General features: G+C 44.6%; 1 protein-coding gene across 1 annotated transcript; it reads left to right on the plus strand.

The window, feature by feature from the left end:
• Positions 1–5952: 5952 nt before the first annotated feature.
• On the plus strand, positions 5953–27074 carry colec12 (collectin sub-family member 12; the record flags this gene model as incomplete). The annotated part of the gene is made up of 9 exons (XM_083690436.1): positions 5953–6016; positions 19503–19625; positions 22867–22953; positions 23119–24162; positions 24422–24934; positions 25083–25225; positions 25379–25488; positions 25688–25830; positions 26089–27074. Coding segments are annotated over 9 exons (2247 nt in total), but the record flags the coding sequence as incomplete, so codon positions are not given.
• Between the last annotated feature and the right edge of the window lie 592 nt (positions 27075–27666).

Raw genomic sequence — 27666 nt, forward strand, 5'->3', positions numbered from 1 at the left:
GTGAGGTAAATGTTGTCCAAGGGCCACAAAAGTAGCCAAGAAGTCACTAGAAGCCTGTCATCTTTTTATAGATGTCTTCATCAGGGAACCGGCAACAGAATGAGTCCTAGCTGGGTCAGTTGTTTTTCAAGTCAGAGTACCATTAAGTGAAGGTGGGGGCAAAGGAGCAGAGATAAGGAGCTTTGGAATCCCACCACACCTCCGCTTGACAACTTGGCTAGCTTTGTCTCTCGGTGGCCATCTGGTGTCTCAGTACTGATGTGTCAAAAGTCCTCAAGTCAAAAACTAAACAACACCTCAAGAAGCTCCTGACTCCCTGACGTCATCATTCAGTTTGACCTCTTCTATGAGTGAGGATTTGAGGGTGATTTCCGTCTATTTTCAGTAGTTCTAACTAGTAACTAAGTTACAGTGTTTTCAAAACAACATTCTACAAACATGATGACAGTAATGTCTTAACTAGTGTGTAGAGTGCACTCAACTGACCCCCACCTTGTTGGCTACCAATGTTTGAACCAGTGGAGGCTCAAGTACCGTATATCCTATGGGGCATTTCTAGCAGGTTAGGATAACATGGTTCCTTGGGTACTGAACAGAACATAATTCCATAGTTCTCAGTGGAGGCTGGTGGAGGTAAAAAAAACAGGGGACGGGCTCATTATGTTCCTCATTCAATTCCATGCATTACAATGAGCCCGTCCTCCGATGTGTTGTTTTTTCAAAAAGCGCTACAAACAACAATCTCATTCTCACACATGTACTATTGTATATGGGAACAATAAAGACAATACTATGTATCCTCCACAACATCAATACAACTCACCAGAAGAGAATTGAAGGTCTATCTCCACGGCGATGGTGCTGCTGGTACTGCAGTGTCACAGTGTGGTTATCTATACCTGGACAGTTCTATTTATGCTGTTTCCTGCCAGCCTTTATCCTATTACTGTCTTTGACTGGCCGGCTGCTAATCCAGCAATCAACACCTTTGTTTTGTATAAGGGACATGGCTGTTGAGATACGTTGAATATGACATTTAGACAATCTGTACTTCTTTTTTTTCATTGACCCAGAAAATAGTGTCCTCTGTTCCCAGTAATCAGAAACAGCTAAACCCCTCCTCCCAGTCCCTTCTCCCCAACCCTGCTGACCCCAACCACACCTGGTTTCTATAACCTCATCATGAGCTGTGCTCTTCCCTTGTTCTCTGATGCTCGACCCCTGCTTCAGAGGGTTCAACAATAAAAGGTCTCTTTTATAACTGTCAGAGCGAGAGAGAGAGCAGGGGTGGACGCAAACACATACTAGTAGACATCTTTATGAAATTGTGAGAGGTATAGTACTGTAGGCTTCTGTAAAGGTGTGTCGATCGTGGATTTATTGTTCTGTAGAATGACGACTGGGCTTGAGAAATGCTAGGGATGCTGAAATGTAACAATGAACAGTCTCCATTGTATCCCCATGTCCTTGTTGTTTCTAGCATAGAGCCCTGGTGGATTTTTCCGTTCCACTGAGTAACTCTTATCTATTTATTTTTTGTTCTGTAGAATAAAATGACTATATTATTTGCTCTCACGGTACTGTCAGTGAACTCTGTCTTCACCTGGATATCTACCATCCCTGGCATACAGGTATTTGAATAAAAGTGCAGAGCAGAGGGCATATAAACCCCGTAAAGGTGCTGCGGTCCATCCATAACAAGTTCAGGATGTTTTCATGTGTCCGGTCGTAGCAATGATCAAAGCCCTGAATCCTGGGTGAAGAGATAAACAGGTGCAGATAAGCTGCTTCAGTGGCTGGTGAGAACAACAGACTAGAAAAAGCCGGGAACCCAGTGGGTGTACTGAAACTGTCTTGTGATTTGGTACCTGATTGTTTCTGGCACCACAGATCTTATGAAGGCTTTACTGTTCCGCGCCAAAGGTTAAAGGATAGCCAGCTAAAAACCTAGCTCATTACAAAAGAATGTAAAAGAGAGAAAATATGAGTCAGAAATATGTGGTTGGGAACCATTGGCTGTAACTCTTACAGGCTTTGGTATCTCCTCTAGACACTTCGGGCTCCACAAGGCATTATGATGTCCAAGAGGATATTATGAGACAGAGTGGAAATGGCAGCTAAAAACGTAGCTCATTACGAAAGAAAATGTGTGAAAGACAGAGAGTCAATAAGAAATGTGTCCTTATTGAAACCAGCAGTGGATGAGTAATGGGTTATTTTGGGAAACAGTAAGCCAATTCAATGGATCCAGATAGATTTTTCACTTGGCAAATGCTCTTGTTTCTTTGCTAACAACAGATGTTGAGAACAAATATATTTAAAAATTGGCAAAAACAGTGAGTTAGTCTGGAGCAGGGCCCATTAAACCATGTTTGAAAACGTCCTTATAAAATTCATGCAAACACTATTCTGTAGACTAGCCAATGCTTTTATAGTGACAGACTGAGGTAAACATTGTTGTTGGTCCTGTGCAATATGCATTCGTCCCATATTGCTGTTTGATTTGACGAACACCCATGATTGATGCATAAATAGCGGAGCATTTCTTTGAACCTGGAGCCAATATTGGATGGACCTTCAGAGTTGAGAGTGGAACTTCATGTACTGTACAACAGAAACTGTAATGGAATGTTGGCACCCCCCCCCCCCCCCCCCCCCAAGACCCTCCTACAAACACATGGGACGTTCTCGGTAAATCTAAAGGAATCTGGTTGAAGGACTCTGTCTGGTTGAGTTAGATTAGAGAACATTTACCAGGTACCCCACACACACACTTGCCAAGCCGCACGGGCAGGGGAGCGCACAGATGAAGAAAACACGTGTTTTTTTTTTCCAGAACCCTGCAGGCGCGCAACTTCCTCTCACATTTTGACATTTTTTCTACATTCTCCAGTTACAGCGGGTGCCAGTGCGCAAGACGAAGAAACATCCTCACCTCAGCACTTTCCCAAGTTCTCACTTTGAATAAGAGGAGGATACAATTGCAATAGTGAATCCACTTTTTTTCCTGTTTACTGCAACAACAACAAAACCCCAAGTATCAAAACGTTCCAAGAACAGCAGTGCACCTGGTCAAGGTTTTCCCCACCGCGATTGTTTCAGATGGAACTCTAAGGACGTCACCTATTTCTGTGGAACTTTAGGAGAAGGTGACCCTGGAAATTGGGATATTCAGTGGTCAGATAATAGCCTACAGTGGCGCTCAAGTGATATTTTGAGCAAATGCCATTGAAATGCAGTGGATGTGACTTCAAACGCCAGTCTCGTTCAGCAACGGTACAGTTCTATAAAACAAGATGAAAGGTAGGTTATGTGACGTAAAAGCCACATCTAAATAATCAAGATGACGACAACATTATTGCAGTGCTGATGATATTTTTTTTTTAAATTTAGATAACAAACAAATTCATCTCTTATTTCTAATCTTCATGTAGTTTTCCCTTCTTTCTTTCTTTCTTCTCCTCTAGACAGGAGGAATGCGTAGAACTGGTGCGCGTGTGACATCTGGTTACCATTAGCCGCTCGTGGGGACTGGTTGCTACAGCACATTAAACTATTGTTTACGAGTAGAGAGAAAAAAACAGCCCAAAATACTATACGACATGGCATTTAAAGTTCATTAAAAAAAAGTTACAAAAAAACTAACGAATTCTGCATATTTCAGAGACATTTTTCTAAGTCACCATCCTACCCCCCTAAAGCAAACTCTTAAAGTAAACATATGTATACCTGCATCTGCCATAACAGTTCATTGACTTGCATTTCATTCACAATTTTAACCAGAGTTATTCATTTTACAACTTAAAATAAACAATATCACACTTATTTTGGTATGAAACCTCCTTGTTCTCTCTATATGTCCTCTTTTAGAGGCTTTTAATTAGTAAGGTGGCTATGGTGGGAAATAATGACTCAGGGTTATGTCATAAAATGAAAAGCTCTACTGTATTCGCAAACACTGATGTAACCTTCTAAGTTCCAAAACTGCGCCAAGATTTTCAAACGGTGTGAACAAATATTCTACTAAAATGTTACCTGTCAAGTCATTGAGCGAAATAGAGGATGCATCGGCTACCAGTGTATGGGTTAGTTACAGCTGTCCGATAGAATCAGTCACCAGACCCCCTGAGTTATTAGTTGGCCGGGGATGGTTGATTATTTCCATGTGGTTTAAGTGATGGGTTTTTTATTGGACTCTGACTACTCTCAAATATGTTATGGAAAGAATACCACCCACCAATGCAACACATCAGTAACATCGACCATATTTGACAGGTCAGCAATATTGTCATGGAGTGGAATTAAAAGCATAATTCACTGGACCGTTAGTTTTGTCATAAAAGGCGTCATCACAATACCGCCACCTTGTGGAAGTCAAAATTACACCCACATGTGTTCAATACATGCTTATCCCTATTATAATTACATAGTTGCAAATATAAAGACTTTATGTATTATATAAATACATATTATATTATGTATTTATTTGGCTAGACCACCATGTGTGTTTGCACAGTGTGGTAGCAATGTGACAAATGTCGGCCTGCCATTGCTGGTTTTGAAGAGGCATGGTCATTATCACATCACTTAATCTCAGTTTCTATTGTATAAATGTTTTGTTTCTAGTCTACTAAGCTTTTGCCCTGTGAAGTAGCATCCAATTGTTGATATCACTGTTGTTGAGTATACCCCATCAATCAAGTTCATATTAGCTTCCTTGGTGATCTGTGATGAAATCAGTTTATAGGAATGGCTCCCAGATAGCCTGATATAGTTGGTTTTAATGAGATACAGAGATGTTGCTCGCTTGGAAAAACAGGAAGAAACACTTTTGGAATAACAGCTATTATGTGTTTGTCACACAGAGAAGGAAGAGAGAAACCAACTACAAACCCGAGACTAGAGACTCTATCTCCTGCCTCTCTGTGGCTCAAGGCTCTGTCTTCTCACTATAGTTTTTATTTTTTAGATTTACTTATAATGTGATGGTATGGTATGGTATGGTATGGTATTCCCCTCCCCCTATTTAGTGAATCAAGGTGTCCACCTGACATCACTAGTTGTTAAGGTCTTCAGTCCCAAGTATAACCTGCTCCACTAGTGTACCCCGTTCCATGGTACCTATCCCACCACTGCTTTTACCATGATGGAGTCAAAGTTGTCTGGAGTTGCCAAAGTTTTTACCTGCGGTGGTCCACTGGTCTAGCACAATGGCATGCAGTGCACACATATGCCCATGTCAGCATAGGTTTGAATCCGGTCCATGCCCTGCTGACATACCCTCTCCTCCTGACTCTCTCTGTCCAATAGAAACTGGGGAAAAAGAGAGTGGGACTGCCCCACTCCCAAAAAAATTAACCTTGAAAAACTGGTCTGGAGTTATCATAGACAACATGTGTTCTTTCTTTATTTTCACTGGCCCTGAAGGATGACATAGAAAACCATGTTGAAGTCACCCCTGTCCTTTCCCACGAGCATGGCAGCCACATGAAAGCAGGCTGCATCCAGGGCCTGTAAGGGCATGAGATGTATGTAGCCGCAATCCCAGGGAGAGCCTTCTTGGAAAACATGTTACCTAATTCTGCGTGAGAGTCCCACTGATTGTTTTAGTGTATATACAGAAATACCACACATGGATACACACTTAAACAAAGCACTTGCTAAAGATAAATCCCAGACATTTTCCAGATTGTGGTTTGAGGACCATCCAGCATGTCCTGTTGAAAAAACCCCCACCAGATCTGACAGTTTGTGGATTTAACAGTCTCAGCCCAACGTAACAATTTGATACATATTTATTTTTGCAAAACCTTTTAATGGAAATGGTTTAATATCACATTAAGATATGGATCGTTTGATAATGTCTGACTTGACCTTTCAGGCAGTGTTATTGGAATAAGTCCTCTAATCATTCAGTCTTGAAATGCCCAATGAATTACTCTCATATTTTGCGTTGTCCCCACAGACGATTTTGCTGATGAAGAGGAGGTACAGTCCTTTGGCTACAAGCGGTTTGGTGAGTAGTCAATCACATACACACACACATATATACACACACACACACACACACACACACAAACACACACACACACATACACACACACACACACACACACACACACACACACACACACACACACACACACACAGTGTTTCAGACATTTAAACGAAAACCAATACATGTACATTCCAACTGATCCTGGCAACTTGCTGTACTGTGTCCTCCAGTGTTTAAGTGCGTAGGTCTGGTATCTTGGAGAGATCAGCCAATGAGATTTCCCAGATGTATTTACATTGGCTATGATATTCAGGAAATATCCCTCTCTTTTAAACATAAAGTTAAAGAGAGTGGAAACCACTTCATCCTGGGTGTCCTTGGCCGCTGCGCAAAGTTAGCAGCCATTTGTGTGTTCCGCTGTTATTTTCCTCCACTGAGCGCTGTCCAAATCTACACAAACAGCTCCGTTTAAAATCAAAGGTCATTCTTTCACTCTTATGTGGTCCCCTGAGATGTCTACCTTCATACAGTTTTCTCAACAAAATGAAAATCTTATCTGTGCAAAAGTATAACTAAAGAATAACCCTAACCCATAAAGGGGCAATAATAAGGGGCTGTAAAGTATGATCTGAAGCAATATCCCAGAAGTTACATCATATGACCACACTTCAACAAGGGTTGAAATGGTCACTATATTCACTTCAGGTGAATATGTGTTTTTGAGGATGTGTGGAATGCAAGAACTCAACAGTTAGTTCTCCTTGAGAGTGTCATCGGGGGTCACTTACACATACGCATGACTCAGACCACTCAGCTGACACCTCATTTTTGGGATTTATCCACTCTCGAGACCTGGAGAGAAGTGAGGTCTACTGCTGGTCTAAACATCTGCTCACCACCAGTGGGCCGTTATTCCAGAGAGATTATGTAAAAACCTGAAGAGTTGGTGAACTGCTTCCTGTGCCTCCACCCTATAGGTTTATTCAGTGGAAGCCTATATGCCCGACGGACTCCAGTTGAGGTTGAGAGAGGGAGAGGGGTTTGAGAGAAGAGGGGAGGAGGGGGTAGGTGGAGGGAGAGAGGGAGAGGGGTTTGAGAGAAGAGGGGAGGAGGGGGTAGGTGGAGGGAGAGAGGGAGAGGGGTTTGAGAGAAGAGGGGAGGAGGGGGTAGGTGGAGGGAGAGAGGGAGGGTGTGTGTGGGGGGGGGGAGTCTCTATGCCTGGGCCCTGCTGTGTCAGCAGAACCACAGGGAGGCGGGAGTAGAGGTCGCTGGGGCTGCCCAATGGGAGGGTGCCCCCAAAACAGGGAAAAGCGGCCCCTCAAAATACTCCCTGAAGTGGAGGAGTTTTCGGGAAACGTGCAACTGCTTTCACTCACATTGAGGCTGAATGTACCTTGAGGGGTGCATGAGACCAGACTGTACCAAACTGTTCCCTCTCCTAGTTTCCAACTTTTTCATATGATTTCGTGATCTTAAGTATGTGATGATGATTATATAAACAATTATAAAAGAAACCATATGGGAGGGATAGTGTTTTATATGTTGTTTTTTAAATTGGAGCCTAAAAATAGATTGACAGCAAGTGGTTCTAATTTAAGTGGGGTTTATTACCAGAAAAGAATGTTTTCAAAATGCCTGCTTATTACACCCCTAGGGTCTGCATGCATGCAGTTTGTGTTCAGTCGTTCTGATGAAAGATTATACGCTCGTGTTTTCAATAAAGAAGGCCAGAGAGAGGGGAGGAGGGAGTGAAGGGGAGAGGAGGGGGGAGAAGAGAAGAGGAGGGGGGAGAAGAGGAGGGGGGGGGGGGGGGGTAGAGAGAGGGGGAAGAAAGATAGATACAAAGGAAAGATAGAAAGTGTAAACAAAGAGAGAGAGAGAGAGAGAGAGAGAGAGACAGAGTGAGTGAGAGAAAGAGAGAGAGAGAGAGAGAGAGAGAGAGAGAGAGAAAAAAACTGTGTCCACCAGAGAAGGAGAGATGATCATGGAGTTCATCCCCAGGTTGTCTCTCCTCCCTAGACCTGCTAAGTCCTGCTCTTCCCTGAGGATCAGCAGAATGGGCATGATTTGTGATTTGTCAGTCCGACTCAGCCGATTCAGCCAATGAGAGGGCAGGGAATGCAAATCAGCACGCAAACCATTTCACCCCTGGCAGAGGCCCACCCAAAGCCTGCCATGAAGGGCTCTGTGAGGGCATTAGTGGGGGGGGGGGGGGGGGGTGGCGAGCGTGGGTCAACCCTGGGTCGACCGCATGAGAACCTGCTCTCAGAGAGGCCCTTTGTTTAACCCTTGAGCTCAGGGCTACTGATAAGGCTTGAGTTAAGGCTGCTGATAAGAATGAGGCATGGGCCCACAGCAGCACATGCTACAGAGACATGCACTGTATTGTATGCAGTGTGGCTGTAGTCACGAAGGGGGGTTGAAAACAGGCCAGTAGCCAGCCTCCTGTATGTTCTGTGTGGTTCTCCAACCACTCTTCACAGTAAGTAGTGTGTGGATTTCACAGACTACAACTGCTGCTGTTATCAGACTCCACCATCGAGATGTGTTCCAGCTGCAGCCATTACCTGCATCTTATCTGGCTAACAGCTTGTGATTAAATGCACAAGTGAAAGGGGGTCAGAGACATGAGTGAAGGGGCCCGTATTAACTAAGCTGTACAGTAGAAGTCACATGCTGTAGATCGATCCAAGTTATGAAACATGACATTTCCAAGCTGCATTTCAGTCTCACTCAGCCAGTCATTATACAATCGTAATGGGTTCTAACCAACATTGGCCTAACCACTCCACCATTCTGTATATTCAGCTCCTTACCGCTCAATATAGTATGTGTCTCTGTGGGATGTGTTGGCCTACTAAACGACACCCCTGTAACAAGCTGTCATCTGATAGGGTGTCTCTCTCGCATGATGGATGTTCTGTGTGCCTCTCCTTCTCAGCAGGCTTTGGCTGGGCCACAAAAATAATAATGTTAGCGATGGAGCCCAATTCCATTTTCTTTCAGCCCTCCGCAATAAGAGACAGCCTAGAAGAGAGAAGTGCTGTATGATATATTAATGAAAGTCTTTTGGCTCAGGAGAAGGCCAAAATCAACTCTGTGCTTCCTGAGCTGAAAAAAGACAGAAAGAGAGAATGAAAGATGTGTATTTTTCTTTTTCTCTGTTCTGAGTCAAAGCACCACTGACGATCACATTTTCAGACCTGGCCAGCCAAGACAGAGGCAGGTTTGTTGCTCAGACTTTGATTATTCTAGCCTGCGGCCAAAATGCCGGCTTTCAATATTATTCTTGCTCATGTTTCTCCCTATTATTTTATTCAGGAAGATATGCAAAAATGGCAGCGCTAGTTGTGAAAATAAGTCAACCCACATAGATTTTTCCGTCGATTCAGCCTTTGAATGTGTTTTTTAAAAGCGCACGTCTAGTCATGTGTTTGTGTATTCACATGTGCACATCTGCTGAACAGAGAAAATGTTAGTTTGAGTTTTCTCTGTCGGAGACAGACACCTTGAGCTCTTCCTGGAAACCCAACAACATTTGGTCACACTGGTATCAAATACTTTCCAGCACAACATTAGGCTACTTTTAAAAAAACTGAAATTGATACACAGAAATCTTGAGGGAGAGTGTAATGTGGATGCACAGTATGGTTAAAGAAACATGTTGACACAATGGGGATATAGTATGGCACAGTTTGGCTAGTCAAGGGTAATTTCCTCAGAAGAATTAGTGTGTGTGGGGCGGTGGGTATAATATGATATACCATTGAATTATACAAGATTACTTCCTGGTTATGGGCCTAGCCAACCGCAACCGTCGCCAAGCAACAAGGCCCCGCCTTCTAAGTGGTCAATGTCTGCCTGCATTATCACAGCAGCACAGGCTTGGCATGCTTCTGGCAGCTTGGATCCAAACTGTGTGGTTTTATTGGCTGTGCTTGGTGATGAAGCCTGAAAGTGCTCTGTGGGCGGACTGGGAGGCTTGTATCAGAGGCAGAGCAGGTTCTGGGTCTGGCTCTGGGTGCGGATCTGAGTTTGGGTCTGGGTTTGGTTCTGGATCTGGGATTGGATAGTCTCAGGCTGATCACTACTAGGCTGGCCCCCTGGCGGGGCGGGCCGTGGCAGAGTGCTGAGTCAGTATCTATAACCACTGTGGTTGGCCACCCACTAAGGCCTGACCACACCACACCAACCCACACCAACCCAGCACAGCACAGATGGCTTGTGCAGTAAGAAAGCCTCATATACACCCCAGACACACCCCATATACACCCCCATCACCCCTCATATACACCCCCATCACCCCTCATATACACCCCAATCACCCCTCATATACACCCCAATCACCCCTCATATACACCCCTATCACCCCTCATATACACCCCTATCACCCCTCATATACACCCCAATCACTCCTCCTCCAGTCCCCAGCACGACATCAGCGGTTTTGTCTTCCATGTGTGCAATAAAATGTTCAACCCACATGGTGCAGCATGTCTTAGTTTATTTGTGTTCATGTTGTTGTGGTCTGGCAGGATGAGGCAGAGTTAGACCCTTCATTTGAAGTTTCAGAATTTGGGGGGGTGTTTTTCCAGAACTTGCTCTGTAAAATAGATTGCCGACAATGAGTTCTTGAAAGGCACCTCAAACCCTAAAATTGCCCTGTAACTACTTCCACAGTGATCTTAGCCCACACATCAACTCCATGCCCCATCCCAACCCGTTTTGTAAACATGTTTTTGTGATTAGAATACAGATAATAGTGGAAAAACGGACTTCAAATTCCCATTTCCCAATCAGAGTTGTTTTCTTTCTTTTCCAAATCTCTAACACAACTAAGTGGATTAAATGTTCAGATAGATACCATTGAGCCAAAAGAGATATAGTGTTTTTTTTTAAAAACACTATAAAAACACATGCTTGTTAAACTATGACATCACATACATTTCTACATAAGGGGTTAGTCCTAAAATAAAACACAGATTTATGTTATATTACTTCCGAGGTTCAGCCTTTATTAGCCCCAACAGTCTGCTTCGTCTTGCAGGGTTAGCTTATGAAAACATAACCATAAATGACCTATTCCTCATGTGTGTTCTGTCATTGAGGTCATTTAAAACGGTCCCCCTTTGAAAGCTGTTGTTCCCTAGCGTTGACAGGCTGGATCAGTCACTGACTCTTTGGCATTCAGACACTTGGTAATAATAACAGTCATAATAACAATACATTTCATTTGTTAAGCGCTCATTCGTAGAAAAACCGCACATCTCAAAAGCTCATAACAAATAAAGAACAGGAAACACATCAAAGACAGAACAATAACAACCAAACAAATAACACATGCGAAAACAAACAGACAGTCAGAGATGATACGTTTATGATAGAGATTATTACTAGTGGAGACACAGTTACCATACCATGAGGAGGTGGAGAGAGTAAAGCCCAGTGGAGAGAGAGTGTGGCTGAGGTATTTTTCCCTCTATGAGTAATAAGTGTGTGGTTGGTTGACCCTCTACGTCCAGGGGGACCCCTGTGTGATTATGATACCAGCCTATCCTCTTCATCTCTGTTCACCTCTGTTCACCCCTGTTCACCCCTGTTCACCCCTGTTCACCCCTGGCCTGATGTGTGTAGCGATGGGGTGTATCATGGCTTGTTTACCTCTGGCCTGATGAATGTATGATAGCTTGTTCACCTCTGATCCATGGACAGTAGGGATGGTTAGTATAGCTCTCTGACCTGATCTATGTACTTTAGCTACTCTAGCTAGTTTCTCTGTCCCCCCCCCCCCTCTCTCTCTCTCTCTCTCTCTCTCTCCGGAGTTCATGTGGTCTTGCTTACTGGAAATGACCTCACTCTAACATGCAAGCCCTCTGGAACATGATGGGGTGGGGGGAAGGAGGAGCTGGGGGTCTGTCTCTACAGCCCAATAAAACTAGTTTATGGTCTCCATGTTGTTGTTCGCTGTGCATGCATGTGACTGATAGTAATAGAGAAAGACCTCACTCTGAGGGGAGTCGTCCCCATTGAACATATCCCTCTCAGTGGGGCTAGAAACACTGGGCCAGGTGCAGGTGCTGTCGGCTATGAGATGCTGGCATCGCAAATTACTGTACAGATTTGTACCCCCTCATTCTAATGGAATGAGGAATTGTATCAAACACACATGTTGCATGCGTTATAATGAGACACCATTCCTCATTTCATTCCGTGCATTGCAATGAGCTCGTCCTCCGATTTCTACCTCCGCCAGCCTCCCCTGCTGGACCATTGCCGTACTGCATTTGCAAGCACTTTCGGGAAGTAAGTCATGGATTCTCAGAGGATTTTCATAATTCCAATGCGGACAGTTCCCAAATGCCTGAGTCAACTTCAATTGATGTTCATTTATGGAGTATTCCAACACAATGCTGGTTAGTCAGTCCCCCCATAGGACCGAAAGGCGCCAGCCATTGAAGCAGTGTTGGACTGGGGGGTACATTCATTTGGTTCAAAATCCATTTTCAGCATACACACTCGACTTATTTCTGTATTAGACCATGTGTGGAAGTAACGTCATAGTTATGTTGATTATGCCCTTGGGAACAGAGGCGTCCAGCAGGAACAATGAGCTGGAGTGTTTTCTTCAAGTCATGTCTGGCATGGGCTCATTGTCACACCAGAGATGTGAGGAGCATAGGCAGTCACTGTCTAAGTGGTCTTAGCCAGCCCAGAGATATGATCCAGGTCAGTTTTGATGTGTTAATGTGTGTGTGTGTGTGTGTGTGTGTGTGTGTGTGTGTGTGTGTGTGTGTGTGTGTGTGTGTGTGTGCGTGCGTGTGCGCGTGCGCGCGTGAATGACTGAGTGAGCATATTTTAAGTACCCACCCAACGCCCCCATGCTGTGGATTCAGGTGGTGTTTTTTGTACAGCTTTTCTTGGGAATATTAATACTCAATTACCAAAAACAAGGCCTTCCAACAGCACTCTGGCTTGCCAAAGTCATCCGCTGGATCGACATCAGAAGACGCAGATTCCGTAAATGTGCTCAGCGTTTGGCTTTATTGTCGTAGTTTCTAATACAACAGGGAGTGAGTTACTGAAACTCTTGTGAGACAGACAGACAAGAGGGCCGCGCTCTAAATGAGAAATGGAAACTGATGACTTAGGCACGGATAGCAAAGACCGTTTGATATCCTATCCCGCTGCTTCACAAACCGTGACTACGGCAGTCGGTCGGGTAGTCCTTGTTTATGTGCCACGCTTTCAAGTCTGTCTCTTCGGAGGAAGATAAATGATCTATTTGTCTTAGTCTTTGTCTCTTTCTAACTCTGCACAGATGGGTAAGATCCCCAGACATAATCATCTCCACGTTCGCCCTTTCATTGGAACCGGGAATCCCTTTTCAACAGACATTCTAACTGTTTTATTTGGCATTTTAGTGTGTAGTGTTTTTGCCTGTCAGCATTTTTGTTTTGGAACAGACAACCTGACTTTGAACAGACAGTCTGACTGCTCAGAAAGCATCAAGGGTGTTATAAAGCCCCTCCATGACAGGAGCAGAGCTCTCCCTCAAAGCAGGGATCTCTACTCCTCAAAGGATGGTGCCCTGCTGCCTTCACTGTGTTTTAACAGGCCAATGGACACATCAGCCTTGGACTCGGGCTCTCGTTGAATTTCTCGGTCTTTTTTCTTTATTGCTCACGACTTCCATCCAGGAGAGAAACCGTTCGTACCTAATGCAGCCCACACGTGTGCCCCTAACCCTGCCAACATCCCACAGCTGGTTGCCTTCACGTGAACTCTTCAGGGACCAGCAGGGTTCTCTCTGAGTGTCAGTGACGACAGGAGGAACAGGTGGAGAGGCTATGAAGGCAAACGCACAGTTGTTTCCCAGATGTATGTGATTGGAATAAAGAGAGGTTTACCACATAATTATGACTGTTGCCTCAAATTTGTGAAAATGGCGTACTGTGAGGTTGCCTGTTTGAACTCAGACTGCAATGGCCCATAGCTTTTCTACACATCAATGGGCTCAAAGCTGATTTAAAACGCTGATCTGAGAGAGAATGTTGAGTTTGAGATGGAGCTGAGCTTATGCCACAATATTCTGCTGCCAGTGCTTAAGAGGGCCTTCTTCAAAGGGCACCAGTCAGGTGTGTGTGTGTGTGTGTGTGTGTGTGTGTGTGTGTGTGTGTGTGTGTGTGTGTGTGTGTGTGTGTGTGTGTGTGTGTGTGTGTGTGTGTGTGCCTACGTGTGTGTGTGTGTGTGCCTACATGTGTGTGTGTGTGTGCCTACGTGTGTGTGTGTGTGTGTGTGTGTGTGTGTGTGCGTGTGTGTGTGTGTGTGTGCCTACGTGTGTGTGTGTGTGTGTGTGTGTGTGTGTGTGTGTGTGTGTGTGTGTGCGTGTGTGTGTGTGTGTGTGTGTGTGTGTGTGTGTGTGTGTGTGTGTGTGTGTGTGTGTGTGTGTGTGTGTGTGTGTGTAGAGGGCGGTCATCCTGTCGTCCATACATTATGCTTCTAAACAACTGCAACACACACTTTTATAACCACAGCCACATTCTCCACACATCACCCAGCGGAAGCAAGAGTTCCACAAAGAAATCATTATCGCACACATCCATTGCATCCAAACTGTAAAGCGAACTGACATTTTACATGTTTGTTCTTCGAAGCCTGGCACGAAAGGGGTGATGTATGGAATGTTCGCATGCGCCCTTTGATTTTAGCAGCGTCTTAACAAGCTCCAGATGCCCCCTCGAAGATCGGACGCCTATTTAAAGTGTCATAAACCTGTTAGCAACAAGTTAACAAATGTTGCCGTTGCATGCTAGGCCAGCTCAGCAGGTCTGGTTAGAAGGTTGAAGAACCCTAATGGTGTGGTAATTTGTCTCGGTGGTTACTTCCCCCGTCGGATAGTGTTTACTTGTTAACATTCCGGTGAAAGACTATTAATGTAGGGGGAGTCGTTGGGGCCGTACGAGTGTACCATGAAGACACCATGGGCACCATGTTGTTAGTAGACTGCGTCTGGGTGAACAGGCTGTCTAGGGGGGGACTGAAGTAGATTAACTAGATAGCCAGAGGGATACGGTCGAAGCATTCTTTCCCCCGCTGTGAATGTATATATACAGTACAGGGTTATACTGTACAATAAATCCAACCCATGGTAAATGGAAAAAAAAAACCTGTAATGGGAATTCAGTCTCTCACCATCCACTTGAATGCTGTAAAAGCATCTGCTCTGCCACACTTGTGTTCTGCTCACATCTATCTCACATTGTCAGCTTTGTGTTGTGTTTTGTTTTGTTCTGTCGACACGATTAGCAGACCAAATCATTTTAGCATCATCAGCTTGTTAAAGTCATTTGTATGTATTGTGTACTTACATTTTTGACAGTCTGTTCTTATATTTGGGGACCATGTTCTTTAAAACTCAACAAGGGAAACACATTATCTATATCTAGTGGCAGAAATTCTGTGTTCCCCACTGGCCAAGAAACATTCAGCAATCTCCAATTCTTTACAGTTGCAACTCCATCAAAGTAACAATTGAGTGACTGTAGAGGGGCAATATGACTATTGACTATAGAGGGGCAATATGACTATTGACTGTAGAGGGGCAATATGACTATTGACTGTAAAGGGGCAATATGACTATGTACTGTACAGCAAAGTTTGTCAAATATTCAAAGCCCCTCAGACACAAAATTAATAGTTATGAATTGAAAGTGTTTGAATCCAGAGGAACCACCCAGTCGCTGTATATACTATAGAGCTAGCTCGCCACACAAAAGTTCTTCACACAAAAAACCTGAAGACTGTACAAGCTTTCTTTGTGTTGCCATGGAAATTTCCAGTGCCAGCACTTCCAGTGCCAGAGAGTGGGCATGCAAGCGAGTCCTATTCCAGGTACATGGAATAAGGAAGGAGAAAAAAAAGCGTCAGGAATTTTCTTTGACCGACTTCCTGAGACCAAATGAAATACAGCTGTTTTACATGCACCAGTGTGGATCCCTGCACAGCTCTCCCTCTCTCTCTCTCTCTCTCTCTCTCTCTCTCTCTCTGTGTATCTTACACACACACACACAGACAGACACACACACAAACATACACCACACACACACACACACACACACACATACAAAGACATACTCACACACACACACACACACACACACACACACACACACACACACACACACACACACACACGCACACACACTCTCTGTCTCTCTCTCAGTTTCCACCCCCATCTACCTCTGACATACACAGGAGGCCTAAGACACTTGGCTGTAGAGGGAAATATCATCTTTTTTTTTTCTCTTCTATAAATATTTCTGATATTTCAAGATGATCCGAGGACACCTAGACTCTCGTATCACAAACATGCACATGTGCTCCACATACCATACTCATTACACTGAAACACATTCAAGTGTGTATGTGTTTCAGTGTGATTCATACAAGTGTGTTTGTGTCCTTTTAGTGGCCACCGTGCCTGGGCTCCATAATGATGCTTACCTTGGCTGGTCTATTCTCTCTGCGTCTGGCCTAGGCAGCCTGTACTGAACACTTGGGGGAAAAAAAGCTTCTTCATCTATATCTCCTTGTAGGAGAACCCCATATGAATAGAGTTAGAACATTTAAGAGCGTATTTTATTATGATCTCTGTGGGGAACTCTTTTGAAGAACCTTGGGTTCTACATGGCACCAAAAAGGGTTCTTCAATGGGTTCTCCTTTATCCAGGGACAGCTAAAGAACCCTTATTTTCGTGCAGCAGGAGAAGGAACGCAGTGTCACTCACTACTGTACTATACATGTGTGGCATACGCTCAACGCTCTGCCATCCATATGCTCCTTCTAGGCTTTTCTGGTATTTATTTACCTCTAGGGAATCGTCTGGCCAGATTCCAGCTTGTTGATTGGGACACCCTGGCAGTGATGCAGCCACTGAGCTTTAACCAGTCCCCCCTGCTCTCTGCTCCATAGCGAGAGTTGGTTTAGCGCTGGTATGTTTTCAGTTATAGCTTGTGATATGTATATGTGTCAGCATGTTTATGTATTGTGGTATTTTATACACACGACACAGAGTGTATAGAGAGGCCATGATGTTTTCATGAATGTGACACTTTTGCTGACGGGATGTTTTGCATGGAACAAGATATCGCTACAGGAACTTAGTACATTTATTTGCCTTGAGGTTGCTGTGTTACAGATTAGGTTTTTACAGAGGCCCAATGATATTGAATTTATTTTAAGGCTTTTATTTCACATGATATGATACAGAGAGACCTCAATGGAAATGTCTAACTTAGAAATGTCTGGTAATCTGTATGCAGTAATTTGCGATACAAACAACTGACTTGTATACGTCTGTGGCTGCAACAAGTAAACCATACAGAAGCCAGTATGACCGCTTTGTTTGTCTATGGGAAAATAGTTGCATCTCAATGACCGAAGCTGACACAATAAATAAAATAAAAATGTTACTCAAGCGACATACCAACAGACTGTATGAGTGACTCCAACTCTCACTGTGATGAGCGTGTGTTCTCTCTGATAAACCATGTCCACTCTGCCTGTGACCCTTGACCCAGAGCCAGAGGGGTACGGAGCTTGTTGACATGGTGTAGTGGTGGGGTGCTTTAAGCAGTGGGTGGTCAGGGGGACAAGTGGGGTGCCTCAGAAGAACGCACCATGCAGACTTCAACGTGGGAGCCCTCGGTGCAACACACACACAGGGCTACTGGGGGCCTCCTCCTACCCCACGTCTGGGGCCATGGCTCCATGGCTGGGCCCCTTTGAGGTGGTTGCCATGATGTTTTCACAGATGTGTAGGTCCAAGGCTGAGAGACCTCACCCCCTCCATTCCTACCCCCTCCCCTGTCCCTCTCTCCCCGACCAACCTCTCCCAGAGAGGGAAGGAGCCTTGTGTGGCTTTGGGTTTGTGCCCCAACCTGGATAACATGGGCGGCTATAGGCCATAGGCCAGGCTAGGAGGGGAGGACCATCTGGAGATATAAACCACCGTGGCCTCTGATCAAATTTAGGCAGAGGAAGTCAAACGAGGATGTGAGCCCAGCTGTGGAATGTCTGGCCTGACTCTGGAGCTTCTCTGGAGTAGATAGTGGGGGGATGTTTGTTTACCCAGCCCAGTCTGAGGTACCCAGAGTACAGAGATGTCCACCATGCCCATGACCTCCTGGGGGTCTCACTGCTGGGATCAGGTTGGAAGACTGCTTCAGCTTGACCTCCAGCAACAAGGTCTATGTACACAGAGTGAGAGCAGTTGTTGAGTGTGAGAGCCGTCCACTTCAGCTGTCGTCAACAAATACACTGATTTGTGTAATCATCATCAGGCTCTCACCAATGTAGAATGATAGGGATGAGTTGGAAAGACAGAGGAATGTACTGTGTAAGTGTTGTTGCCCTTTGTCAGTTTATACATTAAAACTATTATAACCAGTCACATGGGACCTAGACTGGCCTCATGCAAACAAACAAACGAGCCATTAGGTTGTATGGAAATCATTAGTCCATTTCACATGGGAAAAAATGCATGGGTCCGATTTTCTCCCCTGCATGTTATTAGCTGTATGATTGCGGTAACTTTTCAATGGGACTTTTCAATGACCTTGGAACCCCTTGATGTCTTAGAAGTTGATGGAGGCAGAATTAGAACAGAGTCTTGTTTGATGTGCATTGGAATGAGTTTAAACCATACAATTATTGAGACACAAACATGTTGTTGTCAGCGTCCCTGGGTAGTATAGTATTTCTGGTTTCCGCAAGTTCTCTCTCCCTGAGGATATTTAGTTTTGAAGGCAAATTTGATTATGAGAGAGGTAGTTCGACAGAACAGAGAAAGTCCTTTATTGTCTGTTGTTGATACCCCAGCTGGTCTCTCACTCCATTCCTCAGAGGCCATACGGTCAGTTTTCGTGTCAAAAAGTCAAACAAACTTCCTGGTATGTCTTGCATCACACAGTCTCCACATTTCTGAGGGAATAGTGGTGCCGGACCATTGAACCTGTGTGACAACTGAATGACCCAGTGTGTAGAGGTAGTTCTTCCTAGGTTGGCTGGTGATGAGGCATGACACGGAGAGAGACTGGTGCCATTCTTCTGTTTAGGCTTGTGTGCCGTATGGTCAACACATGTCGAGCAGTTGATTTTTTTTTTTTTTACCAATTTTGTTCCATGAAATAAGCCTTTTTGCCTATTCATGAGTGCAAATGTTTTTGATTGTCAGTACAGCTATTCCCACTTCATGCACACAGCGCTAGACACAGTGATGAAAAGAAAATGATCTCTCTACTTTGAGTGAAAACATTGGGTTTACTTTTAATTACTTAAAACAGAGAAAAAATATATAAATACATCAAGCCTACTGCATTATTAGTCTGTTTCTGCCTGTTAATTTCAGGCAAATGTCAATGTTGGATGTTTAACGTTGTGATAACGTTGATATCCAGAATAGAGTACTGTTGTTTACAAGTCTTGTGTTGTGTCTTCTTCCAGGGATACAGGAGGGTACTGAATGCACCAAGTGTAAGAATGACTGGGCCCTGAGGGCGGCCATAGCCCTTCTCTACGTGCTGTGTGCCCTGCTCACCATAGCGGTAGCTGTGCTTGGATACAAAGGTAAGTGCATTACACTAACACAGGTACACCAAGGGAGGCTGGCGGAGGTGGAAATCGGAGGACAAGCTCATTGTAATGCATGGAATGGAATGCAGAATGGTATCGTACTGTACATGTGTTTCCTAGCATTCCACATTCCGTTCCATGCATTGCAATGAGCCCATCCTCCAATTTCTACCTCCACCAGCCTCCCCTGAAGTACTGTACACATCACAGAAGTAGACTGCTTGCCTAGACTATTGCATTCAATCCGTATGGGGGGAAAGGATCAAGTAAGCGGTTGGAATTGATTAGGGTACCAATGTTTGAAGAATAGATTGTTAATGCTGAACACTTGTTTGGGGCATAGAAGTGAATCGGTTTTCATTTCAGTGGTTATTATTTTATTCTCTTTTAGTCGTTTTGTTCAATCTTGATGTAGAGACTGATATTGTCTTTTAATGGCAACAGAGTGGAAAATAAACCAGAACCAGAGGCCCTGTCAGAAGAGTTCCAGAGTTCCAACCATTTTTATGGTTCCATTTTTATATATATATATTAGATGCTTCACATGAACAGTTACTTCCTTGACAACATCCATTGTGTTTACTTTCTGTCCAGCTGATGTTTGTCAGAAAACATGCTGTAGAACCACTTTAACTTCTCTTCCGTTCAGTTGTGTCACAAGTTGTTTGACACAAGGCAGCCATGATCCACTGAAACAGGAAGTGTTTCCAAATACTGTCTCCACGGACGCCACTACGGAATGTATTTTGTGTATCACCCTGGCTAGAACATCTCTAAACACATCGCAATAAATCATGCTAAAATATTGAAGATTCACAATTTATGTGGCTTATGTGGTTACCAGAAGATAGTAAATTGTCTACGAGTCAAAATGTTCTAAATATATTCAGTATCAGGACAGAGCCAGTATTAGAGTTTAGTTTTATTGTTGGGCCCACAATGTCTTATGGGTTTACCATGGGAGCCCATGTGATTTTGTTGGTTTGGGGTGTAATGTCTCCCAGATGAGCGGGTGGGCAGCGGCCAGACTGCCTAACCCACCCCAGACCCCAGAGGAGGTTTTATTGCTCAGTAGCAATTTGTCGTCCCATGAACCACAGGTTGACTCACAAATGGCCACAAGTGTCCAAAACACTGTAGTTTTCTGCGATTCATCATTGGCTGATTTCTGAAGCCAGTCCTCTCTCTAGCCCTATGAAACACAGGACTGCAAACAAGGCATCACAACTCTTAGTGTTAACCAAGATACCTTGCTTGTTTTTTAATCAACACACATTATACTCTAATCTACTTATTTAACTAAACCCCTGCTATTTGCTGCCTGCTGTATTTCCTTGCCAGTCTTAATGGTTCAGTTTCATTGAAACAAACAAACAAACAAAACGAACTGTTTCTAATCTCTTACACTGGGCAATTATGGTAAATTAGAGCTAGTTTTCAACTCTATCCTTCAGTGAAAATACAGGTGAAATGCTTACAGACATAGTTTTCTGTTGTGCTGGGTCATAGTGCACTAGCATGACTAGCATTAGCCAGGCTCTGGGTTAGGTAACTGTCTTATACACTCCTAGTCATCACCAGGTTCAGATTGTGCCCTATAAGCTCTACTCAGAATAGCCGTCTTATACAAGCCATAATACCCATGCTGCCTTAGAGAGAGAGAGAGGGAGGGAGAGAGAGAGAGAGAGAGAGAGAGAGAGAGAGAGAGAGAGAGAGAGAGAGAGAGAGAGAGAGAGAGAGAGAGAGAGGAAAAAGCAACATTGGAGCCCAGCTGACCTCCCCCACACTCCTGCTCCAAGGGTAACACTGACCAACGGTCCCTTTGAACCAGCCCCCTGTGTTTTTGTTTGTCCCAAGAGCATGTTATTGTTTCATGTTTGGTTACGCAAGACCATGTCTGGAATGATAATAGTTGAGTGCCATGGAAGTTTTTCAGTTTTGTTTTTCCATGTTTTAAAGACACCCCCATACTGATAGAATAATACAACATCAATGGGAGAAGATGAAGATAGACTAACCAAAGATGGTGAGAATGCAAAGGGGATTTGATCAGATAGACTGTCAGGTCCCCACAGAGCTTCAGTGGGCTGCATGAGCACCTGGTTTAGAACTCCGAAATCGATTCTCATCCTTTTGAGATTGTTCCTCTGGACAGCAAACTGTGTGTCATCATCGCTGCTTTAGGAAGACCTGGTGTTTGTGACATGCACAATTGTGCTGTATTAGCCATTTTAACTTATGTTGCTGTAAATTCTCCATATATAGTTCAGTTAAGTACCCTTTTTTAAGATTGTTGCCAATTGGTAATATATGCCATTTAATTGATGTTTTTATAATGCATACCTTTTTCAGTATATATGGTCCCAGCGGGAATCAAACCCACAACCTAAGTGTTGTGAGCACCATGCACTACCAACTAAGCCACAGAGAACCACAATTGAAGGCTGTAAGGACATAGGAAATATTATGAATGACTCGAAATGAATGATGCTGAAAGTGAACATTTGATGCAGACTCAACCGTTTCTCAATTGTGATTAGCCAATGAATGGCTTGTTGTTTTGAAAGAGGATCTCTGTTTTCATTTCTCCATGCTCAGCATGAATTGGAGTGGTATGGGGACACTAGCACCCTCTTGTGTTCAATATCAGAAAGCACCAGATCCTGCAGTCCCTTTCCTATTTCAGGTCTGACCCCAGTGTTGTGAAATCATCTCAGACAGGCAGATTCCTCCAGGATTCATACAACAAACCCATGTGACAACGCCATATATAACATGCCACATTCCTGAGGAAATGAAGTGTCATCCATTTCCTGTGTTAGTGTGTGTGTGTGTGTGTGTGTGTATGTGTGTGTGTGTACACGCACTGTTTATATGTGTGTGCTGTTTATGTGTGTGCGCTGTTTATATGTGTGTGCTGTTTATGTGTGTGTGTGTGTGTGTGTGTGTGTGTGTGTGTGTGTGTGTGTGTGTGTGTGTGTGTGTGTGTGTGTGTGTGTGTGTGTGTGTGCGTGCGTGCGTGCGTGCGTGCGTGCGCGTGTTAAGGGTTAGCATTAGAGGGTTGAGAGGACTTGCTGTCAGCTATACACTGTGATCGATTTCATTTTAATCCCATATAATCTACACTTTGACTGTTCACCTAGTAGTTATGTGTCTACAGTATGTATCATTACATGGATTCTTCTCAGCTTATTGACTCCCTCCTTCTCTCCTTCCCATGCTCTGTGTCTCTCAGTGGTTCAGAGGATGGACAATGTGTCAGAAGGCATGCAGAACTATGGGGGGAAGATCACTGCTGTAGAATCAGACCTGAAGAAGCTTGGTGAGTCTTATTTACATACGCTTTAATTTTTTTAAAGGGCTTTATAAGACACGTTTTCAATACATTTCAGCTACACTGCACATGGTGGTACTTGATTTCATGATAGGATGTTTAGCTTATTTCTCAGATGAAATATGTTTGTTATTGTATTTCTTCCTCATCTAGATGATCAAGCAGGGGAGAAGTCAGAGAACGCCACCAGCGAGATCCAAACCTTTAAGTCGCACATTCAGACGTTACAGAGCCAGCTGAATGACGTTGCCCTCAGGGCCACCAACAACCGGGCAGTTCTGGACGACCTACAGGTGACAGGAGAGGACATGCAGAGCGGCCATGTCTCTCTGCAGAGCGTGCTGGACAGTAACGCTGCCTCCCTGCGCAGCGTGAACCGGACCCTGGCCTCGTACAGCAGCCTGATAGACGGGCTACAGGCGGACACTGCCAGGCTACAGTCAGAGCTCCAGGGACAAGCCAAAGAGCAGAGCCTGGAGCAGGTCAGCATCAACGCCCTGAACCTGACCCAGGCCCAGCACCGCAGCGTCCTCAGCGCCCTCCAGAGGACGGTGGAGGACGCGGGCCAGGCCGTGCAGAAGCTGAAGAACGACTACCAGGGCCTGCAGCAGACGTCCAGGCAGACCCGGGCCGACGCCGACTGGCTTAGGGAGAAGGTCCAGAATCTCCAGGTGCTGACGGCCAATAACTCAGCCCTGGCCCGGTCCAACGGGGAGTCCCTGGACGACATGGGGGCCCAGCTGAGCTCCCTGGCGGGGCAGATCCAAAACACATCCGCCCTCAACGAGGGCCACGACCAGAACCTGCGCGAACTGATGGACCGCCAACGCGACCACGACAACTCCACCTCTAGGACGTTCGACGAGATGGAGGCGAGGCTGGACCGGCAAGAGGGCGACATGGACCGCGTGACGGGGAACGTCAGCTTCGCCTCGCAGCTCCTGGGCGTCATCAGCCTCGACCTGAACGGCCTGCGTACCTGCGCCGAGACGGTGATGAAGCACTCTGACCTACTGCTGGGATTGAACGTGAGCGTGACGGAGGCCAAGGTCGACGCGGCCGAGCTCAGGACCCAGCAGGATGAGCTGACGGGCAGGCTAGACCGGGAGGTCAGCAGCCTCTCTGTGGTCATGGAGGAGATGAAGATGGTGGACAGCAAACACTCACAGATCATTACTAACTTCACCATCCTACAGGGTAAGGAAAGTGTAGCAGTTACTACCTATACGATAGCAGTCTAAACATGCTGTATGCATTGAGCATGCTCTGTACAAGTATGTCCATATACAGCAGGCTTTACATCATGCATGAATGTGGAAGTATAACACAAATCACTTTTTTATTTTGAATAAGACATCCTTGAGTATTCAAGGTAATCCTCGTATACAGGGTCATTACACTTACAGCTGTCTAGACTAGACTGTCATTGATTTAACTAATTGCTGTTCTGTTCCAGGTCCTCCAGGTCCGAGGGGCACCAGAGGTGACAAAGGACCCCAGGGCCCAGTGGGCCAGCTGGGCCAGAAGGGCGAGAGAGGGGACAAGGGGGTGGCAGGGCTGCAAGGTACTAAAGGGGAGAAGGGTCCTGCGGGACCCCCGGGGGTACCAGGACAGAAGGGTCCACCTGGCGCCAGAGGAGGCCTCGGTCCTAAAGGATCTAGAGGGTCAGGGGGTCGGGCTGGGGCCGCAGGCGAGAAGGGTGAGCCTGGTGCTCCTGGGCTCATTGGCAGAGACGGACAGTCAGGACCTCAGGGAGCACAGGGGCCTCAGGGGACGCGAGGGCCGGCCGGGCCCCCAGGGACAGATGGACCTCGTGGGCCTGTTGGCCCCATCGGCCCAGCTGGGCCTCCAGGGTTAAAAGGACTACCTGGCCAGGTGGTAGTGCCCCCTCTGGTCACCCCCTCTGAGCCACAGGCATCAGTGTCCCGGCAGGTGCAGCCCCCTCCTGTCGCCCCTTCCCCAGCACCAGGTGAGTTTACTGAGTGAAGAACATGGGAGGTGAGGTGTGTTGATGAGTTCAGACATTTTCACTGATGTGGGAATTTAATCCAGAAATCATTGTGGAACATTATTTTTGGATTGCTGAAAGACTGAAGTCTTTGTGATTGATATTTCAGGGTGCCCACCACAGTGGCGAAGTTACGGAGGCAGCTGCTACTACTTCTCTTCAGGCCCACAGAGACTGAACTTTGATGAGTCCAAGGAATTCTGTGCCAACATGACAGCCCTGATGGTCATTGTGAACGACGTGGATGAGCAGGTAGACCCATTCAAACCAACCTACTGAAATATTGTTTACCTAAATAAATGGGGGTGTTCAATCCCTATTATATAGTTTGAAACCTAATCTGTATAAACAATATTTAGGCTACCGTACATTTGGAACTTTTTGTCTGGTGTTTTTGATCCTCAGATATGGGTGAAAAAGCAGATTGCAGGAAAGGGCTACTTCTGGCTGGGTTTGACAGACATAGAGGAGGAAAATGTCTGGAAATGGGTTGATGGAACAGTTCCAACCTTTACGTGAGTAATTATTGTTCATCAAACAATCAATCAATCAATCAACCAATGTGATAATGTTTGTGTGTAACCGAGGTCTTAACAAATAGTATTGTCTCATCTTAGAGACCTTAAAAGAGTGAAATAATATAAAAACAAAACGTTTCTTTCTACAAATGTTGGATGTCATGTTCTGTTGTATTCCATGTGACCCTCACTGCAGGAAATGGAAACCAGGACAGCCCGACAACTGGGCCCACGGCCATGAGAAGGGAGAGGACTGTGCAGGCTTGATCCACGAAGCCAACTGGAACGACTTCTTCTGCACTGACAGCATTGGCTTCATCTGTGAACGGACTGCTGAGTGTTAGTAACCTCAAAGTGATTGGGTTTGATGGGTTTGCTCTGAGGATTAACTGTATATGTTATGTATGGTGAATGTATGGTGAAAATGGTCTTGGATTTGAGAGGCAGGGTTGAAATTTCCCATTATCACCAGATTAGTCTCATTTAACAGCAGTGTGTCTGAGGACACGACTCATTATATGAGAGTCTAGAAGCCCGACACGCAAGGCTAATTACAGATTAATTAAGGCTGTGTTTTATTTTTTGTTTCCTCTGCAGTGAAAGTTCCAGTTTTATAGCATTTGTTGATGGGGGAAGACGAGATGAGATGAGGTAATAAAGGACTTGAGGAGACAGAGATTACTGGAGGACTCTCTGAGGAGGCACCTCTATCAACTGGGATTACCGTCGCTGGGACTGGGACTGGGACTAGCATCGCTGTCTCAAAAGACTGTTTTGGCGCATTCTGGCGGACAGATAGAAAACACACCCGTTGTTGCGGTATACCCTATGTTTCACTTCAAAATGTTTGGCGCAGCCATTGTTGTATAGTTATATGTGTAAATACTTGTCGAAATATACAGTCTTTGTTTTGAGATTGAATGTCGAGTCACATAGCCAGAGGATGATAGCTAAAGGAGTGTAATTTTTATGATGTCACTATTGTCACAGTATTACATTATGCAAAACTATTAATTTAGCAACTGGTTCAAAATTAAGCTTTCCAAAGAATCACACTTGATGCCATAAGCTAAATACTATGCTCTCTGTCTTTTCTTTGTTGCAATCAATAACTTTGTTTTCCCCCATTCTGATAATGAAGCTATTGTACATTTCAGTGAAGTCATTTTTGTGTCAAAAGCAAAAGAGGGAAAATCCTTTCATTGGAAATTCATGCTCTATGTGAGCAGCGCTGCTGTTGTTTGCGGAAGGACTATTATTTTTTAAGCTCAATGTATTTTACCCATACAGTTCAAGTATATTTATATACTGCTATAGCCATCATAAAATGATTTGTTCAATGTTAAGCTAAATATAGTTGTGTGTAAAAGATTTTATTATATTTTCCATGTTACATAGTTTTTAATCAATTTGTTTTGAAAACGGTATAGAACTGTATGATTGACCTCTGTAAACCCATTCTTACTACAACTGTGTTCAGGAAAATTTCTATTTCCTGCTCAAGGTAATCCTCTTTCACCTTTGTTTGTTTTTCTTCCTTCAATACATGGCCAGGCAGATTTGGAATGACACAATACCTACATCACTCATACAATAATAAAATAGAAACAACAAATGTTGTCCGTATTATTTTTTTCTATCTATTCTGGTCATGGCAGAATGTCGGAATACACGAGAATCTGAGAGGTCATACATTATTCAGAAGTGAATTCATTAAAATGTAACATGTTTTTAAAGAGGTGAACTTTGTTGCAATAACTCCCCTTTGGCCTCTGAAAAGTGGGAACAAATCATTAAACACAAATTATACAACTTGTGGGGGAATAACATATCCAGTGTAGGTCTATGGGTATCAGGAAGGTGATAGTGCCTTAGAGCTGCTATCTAGTAGTGTCCAGTGTTTCCTCTACCAAGCAGATTTTCATGTAATGAGTCTCTCTGGGGGTTGAGAAGTGGCCACACCTGGAGCAGCAGCAGGTAGCAGCATGGACATCATTCAGCTTCCATGTCAATACAAACAAACCAACATGACAAGATGATTTGAATACAGTTCATTTCATTTTCATTGAAGCCACCAAAGCATTGGATTTGACATAATAAGGGCAACAAAGAGTTACCCCTCAGCAATGATGAAAGGGGGGTATTACAGTACAACACGTCATGTGATCCCACCAC

The sequence above is a fragment of the Argentina silus genome (assembly GCF_951799395.1).
Source record: "Argentina silus genome assembly, chromosome: 18".
In the NCBI taxonomy this organism is placed as follows: domain Eukaryota; kingdom Metazoa; phylum Chordata; class Actinopteri; order Argentiniformes; family Argentinidae; genus Argentina; species Argentina silus.